This window comes from Tyto alba, unplaced genomic scaffold (genome assembly GCF_018691265.1).
Source record: "Tyto alba isolate M040663 unplaced genomic scaffold, T.alba_DEE_v4.0 Super-Scaffold_9, whole genome shotgun sequence".
Lineage (NCBI taxonomy): Eukaryota > Metazoa > Chordata > Aves > Strigiformes > Tytonidae > Tyto > Tyto alba.
This window is the reverse complement of record NW_024881330.1, coordinates 1305755-1314335: the sequence shown is the minus strand read 5'-3', so window position 1 is coordinate 1314335 and position 8581 is coordinate 1305755. Positions and strand designations below refer to the sequence as shown.

Genomic DNA, 8581 nt, shown 5'->3' with positions numbered 1-8581 from the left:
GTGTGGGTGGTTGGTGTCAGGGGTGGTGGTGAGGGCCCTTAGCAGGGGTAGCAGCCCCTTCCGGCGCCGAAGCAGCCCAGGCCGCCCAAGCCGTAGCCGTAGCCGTAGCCGAAGCCTCCGGAGGAGACGGGCACTCCCTGGGAGCTGAGGACGTTGCCCACGGCAGCCGATGAGGAGGATCCGACGGCGGTGCTCTGGGGGAAGGAGCTGAGGATGGGTCCTGGCAGGGTGACGAGCACGGCGGGAGGCTGGATGACGACGCGGGAGTCCTCGCACTGCCTGACACAGGGCTCGTTGCAGCTGTTAGCCAGCGGGGTGGGTCCGCAGGGGCGGCAGAGGTCGGAGCAGGCCATGGCTGTGGTGTGGAGGGGCCCTGGAAGAGAGGGGGGTGAGAAAGCGGAGGGGCGGTGGTGCAGGAGGGCGAGGGAGTGGGGAGGCGTGGTGTGGGGCTGTGGGGAGCGTGGCTGCGGGGAGGCGTGAGGGCTGCTGAGGCTGGGGCCAGCAGAGCGTGCTGGAAGAGCCGGGCCAGGCAGGCCAGGAGAAGGAGGGGAAGGGGGTTGAGGCTCACCTTGTTGAGCGCGGAGGAGAAGGCGTCAGGAGAAGGGTGTGAGGGAGAGAGGCGCTGGGCCGGCTTTTATGCGGGTGCCCAAGGGGCGGGACAGCCTTTGCGCGTGACGGCATTTTGCAGCAGGCGGCTCTTGTGTGCCACGACCTCGCCAAGAATGAGGTGGGGTGTGTTTCCCTTCCCGCAGTGCTCCATTTCATGTCTTGCTCTTGCGGACGTTTCCACCTGACCCCGTCAGAAGCTTTGAAAGGAGAGTAGGTATTTGGGAGCATTTACATGGAAGGTGCGTGTCAGGGCATTCAGCAGACGCAGCGAAAGTGTAGGACTAATGGGGTGTCATCAGTGAGGTCATCCCGTGGCACCCGTGTGAGGTGGTTTTGCGGGTGTGTTGTGAAGAGGGGCCCCATCTCCTCAGAGCCTTGGCAGACTGATGTGGGCTTTGGACGTGTTGTGGGTGTGAGGGGCTGGTTCTGCCGTGGCGTTCCATCCCTCCACACCTCTCTGCCAGCTCACTAAGCCTGTCCTTATACGTGGCCTTTTCCTTTGGGTATGCTTTCTGTATTTCTCATTGCCCATCAGGACTGTATGTTTGTCGCTGGGTATATTGATTTATATCGCAAGGTTTTGTTAGCGATAGATCTGCAGGGTTGTCTTCTGTGAGAATATGCCAGAAGCTTCCCTCACATCCAATAAAGCCAATGCCAGCCGGCTCCATGACAGCACATTCCATGCCAAACCTGAGCCAATCAGCTGTTGTAGTCGCGCCGCTTTGCTAATGTATTTAAGCAGGGGAAGAAGTACTGCGCAACAGCAGCAGGAAGATAGGAGGGAGAATGTGTGAGAGGAAACAACTTTGCAGTGTCAAGTCAGTAAAGAAAAAGGGGTAGGATCTGCTCGAGGCAGCAGAGGCGAGATTCCCCTGCAGCCTGTGGAGAAGGCCATGGTGAGGCAGGCTGTCCACCTGCAGCGCGTGCAGGTCTGTGGTGCAGTAAATATCCACCTGCAGCACATGGAGGACCCTACCCCAGATTGGGTGGATGCACTCAGAGAGGGGGCTTTCTGTGTGATCTCAGAGCGGAGGAATGGTGTCTTGGGGTCCCCTGAGCAAGTGGCCCAGGGACGCTGAGGTAGGGAGGATGATGGTCCGGAGACCCTCTGCATGGGTCACTGTGGGACCTTGCAGTGAAGAGGAGATGGTGGACTGAGGATCCTCTGCAAGGGATCAGTTGGGGACCCCGAAGCAAGGTGAGACTGTGGTGTGGGGACTCCCACATAGGTGGCAGGGGGACCAGGCAGCCAGGTGGACAGTGCCACAGGGACCCACGCTTGGTTCAGCTGAGGAGCCCAGAGCAAGGCGGGTGGTGACCTGGGCACCCTGCATGGGTTGCCCAGGGTCCTGGTAGCCAGGGGGGATGGGACCGTGGGATCCTGTGTGGGTGGCCCTGGGAGCCGTCTGTGAGGGCAGATGGTGTCATGGGGACTGCCAGGCAGTTGGCCTGGGGACCACAACAAGGGGGACGATGACAGGGGACCCTGTGTGGGTGTGTCTGGCACCCTGCAGCGCAGGAAGAAGCGCAGGCTCTGTTGAGGTATTAATTGATGGCAGATTTTGGGGGGATGTTATTTAATCAGGGCATTTTCCCTCCCTCTTTCCCCTCTGAGTCCCCTAACTGCTCTCGTGTGAGGTGTTACTTTTGGTTTTCGTCAGCATTTCTACCCATTCATTCCCTCATTCACCGCCCAGCCCTGCCAGCAGTTGTTTTGGGGGCCATTTGGTGAAGATTATCCATTTGTTCTACCAGCAATGTCGATTTTGGAATCCTGACAGGCACCTTCTGGATTCTCCCAGGGCCTTTTGCAGCAGCTGGTGCCTATTAGTTGCCCCCTGACTGGCAGGTTGTCAGCGGCGCCCTGACTGGTATGTTGAGAGGTGCCTTGTGATTGGCTGGTTGCTGAAGGTGCTGAGGCAAGGATGGGCTTCTGGCACATTCTGGAAGCCCCCCAGGTCCAGTCTGTGTTGGTGGTGCATATTTCCGAGGAGAGGTCTTGTATCCCTTTTCCACCCACCCCGATGGCAGTTGAGCCCTGGCTTTGTGCTGGGTAAAGCTGAAAGAGCTTTTGGAGAAGAAAGGAAGCAGAGTAGTCTTTGGCTAAGATGTGGGACAAATTTATTAAGGAGAAAAGAAAGGAAAAAGAAGACACACGAAGTGGAAGGGAGCTCGTCTGAGGTGTAATAGGGTGACCATTCAGCAGGGGTCCCTTAGGGGCACTAGATTTTTCCAGAGTACACCGGTACTCCTACCCTCCACCTGAGGTCCCCAGTGGGTTTAGGTTTGTGAGAAGGTGTTTGCAGCAGAGTGTAGCGGACATGGCAGAAGGGAGGATGCAGAGAAGACATTTGGACAAAAGAAGGCGGTACACGGGCCCTGTTTCCAGGCATCCAGTGCTGGCCCTTACATTTTTCTTTGCGTGGTTCCTTGAGAGGAGAGGCTGTTGACATCAAGCTCGTGTGTCAAGGGCCCTTAGCAGGGGTAGCAGCCCCTTCTGGCACCGAAGCAGCCCAGGCCGCCCAAGCCGTAGCCGTAGCCGAAGCCGAAGCCTCCGGAGGAGACGGGCACTCCCTGGGAGCTGAGGACGTTGCCCACGGCAGCCGATGAGGAGGATCCGACGGCGGTGCTCTGGGGGAAGGAGCTGAGGATGGGTCCTGGCAGGGTGACGAGCACGGCGGGAGGCTGGATGACGACGCGGGAGTCCTCGCACTGCCTGACACAGGGCTCGTTGCAGCTGTTAGCCAGCGGGGTGGGTCCGCAGGGGCGGCAGAGGTCGGAGCAGGCCATGGCTGTGGTGTGGAGGGGCCCTGGAAGAGAGGGGGGTGAGAAAGCGGAGGGGCGGTGGTGCAGGAGGGCGAGGGAGTGGGGAGGCGTGGTGTGGGGCTGTGGGGAGCGTGGCTGCGGGGAGGCGTGAGGGCTGCTGAGGCTGGGGCCAGCAGAGCGTGCTGGAAGAGCCGGGCCAGGCAGGCCAGGAGAAGGAGGGGAAGGGGGTTGAGGCTCACCTTGTTGAGCGCGGAGGAGAAGGCGTCAGGAGAAGGGTGTGAGGGAGAGAGGCGCTGGGCGCCGGCTTTTATGCGGGTGCCCAAGGGGCGGGACAGCCTTTGCGCGTGACGGCATTTTGCAGCAGGCGGCTCTTGTGTGCCACGACCTCGCCAATAATGAGGTGGGGTGTGTTTCCCTTCCCGCAAACCTCTGTTTCGTGTCCTTCACTTGAGGACGTGTCCTTCTGACCCTGGCGGCAACTTTTAAGTACAAATAATAGAGGAAACAGACTCAGTCTTGCTTGTGTTTGACAGAATATTTGGTAGATGTTGCCAAAATGTAGATGTGCTTGTCAACAGTGAGGTCATCAGGATGCATTCGTGTGTTGTGGCTTGCGGTATGTTGTGTAATGGGGTCTCCAATTCCTCACAGCCCTGGCAACCTGGTCTGTTCTTTGCAGTTGTGTCAGGCACAAGGCATTGACCCTGACATGGCGTTCAGTCCCTCCCCACCTCACCGCCAGCTCGCTAATCCTCTCTTTAGCCCTGCCCTTTCGGCTATCTGCTCTGTGTGTGTGTCTTGTTGCCCCTCTGGCTTGTAAGGCTGTGGCTGGGAGAAAGGCTCCTGCCCGTTTGGGCTTGCAGACCCTTGGGGCTGTCCCTGGGGGTGGCAGTGCCAGCAGGCAGAGGAGGGCTGTTCGCAAGAGCAGGCCGTTGGCCTGGCAGCCCTGGTTCAGAGCGGACAAGCCCTGTGCTGTCGGGAGGCCTGCCCTGCTCCCCAAAGGCTTGGGTTGGCCCCTCCGGAGCAATCGCCTCGCAAGGGCTGGTAAGTTTTCAGCCTGGGCTCTGGTGTCATGTGTCCAAAAAAGAGCAACAAAGCTGGTGAAGAGTCTAGAGAAGAAGAATGAATGGGGAATGCTTCAAGCAACTTGGCTGCTTTAGTTTCCCGAAAAAGAAAGTTGTGCAGGGATGTTATTTCTCTGTACAACTGCTTGAATGAAGGTTGTATGGAGGTGCCTGTCAGTCTCTTATTTCTAGTAACGAGAGATAGAGGAGGAAACAGCCTCCAGTTGTGTCCCGGGAGCTTTGCATTGGATATGAGGAACAATTTGTGCACCTAGAGTGTCATCGCGCCCAGCAGGACATGCTGGGGGTAGAAAGGCTGGAAAGCAGCTTTTCTGAACCCTGCTTTGTGTTGCTGCTTGGGAGAACGAGCTGACTGCATGATATCATTGTGCTGTCACGTCTGAAGGGGGCAAGTGTCTCCAGGGTGTCATTGGGAAGATGGTTGGCAGGAGGTTGGGGAGGTGATCCTGTACTCTCTGCAGGGCTGGTGAGGTCCCATGTGGAGTCCTGTGTCCATTGAGGGCTCCCCCATGGAAGAAGGACATGGACTTAGTGGAATAAGGTAAGTGCTGGGCCACCCAGATGCTGAGAGTAGTAGAGCATCTTTACTATGAGGGGAAGCTAAATGATCTTGGCGGGTTTTCAGGCATGAGTCAAGGCCATGCTGGGAAGATGTCATCAGTGTGTCGAAATCGCAGGTGGGAGGGCAGAAGGGCAGAGGAGTGAGAATCCTAGTATGGGTGCCCATGGACAGTGCAAAGGTGAATGGAGAAGGCTGAAAAGATGTGCCATTTCCTTGGAAGGGAAGGCAACCCTTTTTTGGTGTGAGAGTGGTCAAAGAGTGAAACTGGTTGTGCAAAGATGTGCTGAATTCCCATCCTTGGAGACACTGAAAACCTGTGTGGACATGTTTATGGATATCGTGCTTGATCTGGCCGTGCTTGAGCAGGTTAGGATGAAATAAATGAGCTCCGGAGGTTCCTTGCACTCTCAGTGATTCTTTTTGCCGTGTTTCTCTTTGACGTGATGGCCAGAGTTGTGATGAGGAAGGGAGTGGGTCAGTGGGGTGCAGAATGAAGCCCTCATAGTTCAACGGAGATGGTTAGCGACCTGCTAGAGCGCTTGGACATGCACAAGTCTGTGGGAACAAAATGATCCACCCACGGGCATTGAAGGAGGTGTTGGATGTGCTCTGCAAGCCACTTTCAAGCACTTCTCAGCACTCCTTGGCTAACCGGGTAGGTCCCAGCTGACTGGAGATTAGCAAAAGTGAGGCTCATGTGCAAGAAAGGCTGGATCGAGGATGTGAGGAACTACAGTCCTGTGAGTGTGACCTCAGTGCCAGGCAAAGATATGGAGCAGATCATCTCGAGAGCCTTCACTCGGCACCTACAGGGCAACCAGGTGATCAGGCTCAGTCAGCATGGTTTTATGAAAGGCAGGTCCAGCTTGACTATCCTGATCTCCGTCAGTGAGAGGAGAGGCGTTGGATGTTCTTTCCCTGCAAGTTAGTAAAGCACTTGATGCTGTTTCCTACATCATTCTCCTGGAGAAACTAGCTGCTCATGGCTTGGACTGACATACTGTTTGCTTGGTAGAGAACGGGCTGGATATTTGTGCCCTAAGAGTTGTGGTGAACGGAGTTAAATCCAGTTGGTGGCCAGTCACAAGTGGAGTTGCCCGTGGCTGAGAGTTTGAGCCAATTTTCTTGAATAGCTTTATCAGTGATCTGGAGGAGGGGATAAAGTGCACCCTCAGTAACATTGCAGACATCAGCTAGTTGGGTGGGAGTGTCGATCCAGTAACAAGTGATACGATGAAAGGAAAAGACCTCATGTTGTGCCAGGGGAGGGTTAGATTGGATATTAGGAAACATTTCTTCACTGAAAAGTTTGCGAGGCATTAGATGTGGATGCCTTTAGAATTAGTTGAGTCACCATCCCTGGAGTTATTTAAATTCTGTGTCGATGTGTTATTTAGGGATGTGGATTAGTGGTGGACTTGGTAGCATTAGATTAACGACTTTGGACTGGATGATCTTAAGAGATACTGCCAAGCTAAATTGTTTTATGGTGGTGTGTGTTGTTGTTGTTGCTAAGGTCATACTCGATAGGTGAGGCCTTGCAGCCCATTTCCACTCAGCCCAGTGGGTTCCTGAGCCCTGTCTTTGTGCTGGGTGAGGTTGAAAGAGCCTTGGGAGAAGAAAGGAAGTGGAGGCATTTCAATCTGGGATGCAGGAAAACTTTATTGAGAGAAAAAAAACAGGGAGAATGCAGGATCGCCGAGTGGAAGGGAGCTGGTCTGATGGAGAAGTACGGCGACCATCAGCCAAGGTCCCTTGCATGCAGTAGATCACCCAGCTGTTCCTGTTCTGCAGTGGGAGCATCCCACCAGAGGCCTTGATGGCCTTTCTCTGCTGAGAAGGTGTTTGCAGCGGAGAATATTGGACATAGCAGGAGTGGCGATGCAAAGAAGACAGTTGGAGAACAGGAGGAGGAACATGGGTCAAGTTTCCAGGATACTGCGGCTACCCCATCCTTGCTTCCTTATTTAATGCATAGAGAGGAGGAGCCGTTGATGTTGAGCTCGTGTGTCAAGGGCCCTTAGCAGGGGTAGCAGCCCCTTCGGGCACCGAAGCAGCCCAGGCCGCCCAAGCCGTAGCCGTAGCCGAAGCCGAAGCCTCCGGAGGAGACGGGCACTCCCTGGGAGCTGAGGACGTTGCCCACGGCAGCCGATGAGGAGGATCCGACGGCGGTGCTCTGGGGGAAGGAGCTGAGGATGGGTCCTGGCAGGGTGACCACCACGGTGGAAGGCTGGATGACGACGCGGGAGTCCTCGCACTGCCTGACACAGGGCTCGTTGCAGCTGTTAGCCAGCGGGGTGGGTCCGCAGGGGCGGCAGAGGTCGGAGCAGGCCATGGCTGTGGTGTGGAGGGGCCCTGGAAGAGAGGGGGGTGAGAAAGCGGAGGGGCGGTGGTGCAGGAGGGCGAGGGAGTGGGGAGGCGTGGTGTGGGGCTGTGGGGAGCGTGGCTGCGGGGAGGCGTGAGGGCTGCTGAGGCTGGGGCCAGCAGAGCGTGCTGGAAGAGCCGGGCCAGGCAGGCCAGGAGAAGGAGGGGAAGGGGGTTGAGGCTCACCTTGTTGAGCGCGGAGGAGAAGGCGTCAGGAGAAGGGTGTGAGGGAGAGAGGCGCTGGGCCGGCTTTTATGCGGGTGCCCAAGGGGCGGGACAGCCTTTGCGCGTGACGGCATTTTGCAGCAGGCGGCTCTTGTGTGCCACGACCTCGCCAATAATGAGGTGGGGTGTGTTTCCCTTTCCACAAACCTCTGTTTTGTGTCCTTCTCTTGAGGACGTGTCCTTCTGACCCTGACGGCAACTTTTAAGTGCGAGTAAGAGAGGAAAAATGCATTAATGTTGGTTCTTTGTGTCAGAGCATTTGGTAGATGTTGCCGAAATGTAGATGTGCTTGTCAACAATGAGGTCAACCCAATGCATTCGTGTGTTTTGGCTTGAGGTATGTTGTGTAACGGGGTCTGCAGTTCCTCACAGCCCTGGCAACCTGGTCTGGTCTTTGCAGTTGTGTCAGGCACAAGGCATTGACCCTGCCATTGCGTTCAGTCCCTCCCCTCCTCACCGCCAGCTCACTAAGCCTCTCTTTAGACCCAGCCTTTCCGGTCAGCTGCTCTGTGTGTGTTTCTTTTTGCCCCTCTGGCTTGTAAGGCTGTGGCTGGGAGGAAGGCGGCTGCCTGTTTGGGCTTGCAGCCCCTTGGGGCTGTCCCTGGGGGTGGCAGTGCCAGCAGGCAGAGGAGGGCTGTTTGCGAGAGCAGGCCGTTGGCCTGGCAGCCCTGGTTCAGAGCGGACAAGCCCTGTGCTGTGGGGAGGCCTGCCCTGCTCCCCAAAGGCTTGGTTTGGCCCCTCCGGAGCAATCGCCTCGGCAAGGGCTGGTAAGTTTTCAGCCTGGGCTCTGGTGTCATGTGTCCAAAAAAGAGCAAGAAAGCTGGTGAAGAGTCTAGAGAAGAACAATGAATGGGGAATGCTTCAAGCAACTTGGCTGCTTTAGTTTCCCGAAAAAGAAAGTTGTGCAGGGATGTTATTTCTCTGTACAACTGCTTGAATGGAGGTTGTATGGAGGTGCCTGTCAGTC

The 8581-nt window shown here is 56.4% G+C and overlaps 3 protein-coding genes across 3 annotated transcripts; all 3 read right to left on the bottom strand.

Moving 5' to 3' along the window:
* Positions 1–353, bottom strand: LOC122152700 (feather keratin 1-like). Its single transcript, XM_042786205.1, has one exon. It carries the CDS (start codon positions 351–353, stop codon positions 39–41), a length of 315 nt encoding a protein of 104 aa, XP_042642139.1. The 3' UTR covers positions 1–38.
* A 2734-nt stretch (positions 354–3087) lies between these two features.
* On the bottom strand, positions 3088–3402 carry LOC122152689 (feather keratin-like). Its single transcript, XM_042786135.1, has one exon. The coding sequence runs from the start codon at positions 3400–3402 to the stop codon at positions 3088–3090; it is 315 nt and encodes a 104-aa protein (XP_042642069.1).
* Positions 3403–6684: 3282 nt separating this feature from the next.
* Positions 6685–7360, bottom strand: LOC122152675 (feather keratin-like). Its single transcript, XM_042786091.1, has one exon. It carries the CDS (start codon positions 7358–7360, stop codon positions 7046–7048), a length of 315 nt encoding a protein of 104 aa, XP_042642025.1. The 3' UTR covers positions 6685–7045.
* Positions 7361–8581: the final 1221 nt, after the last annotated feature.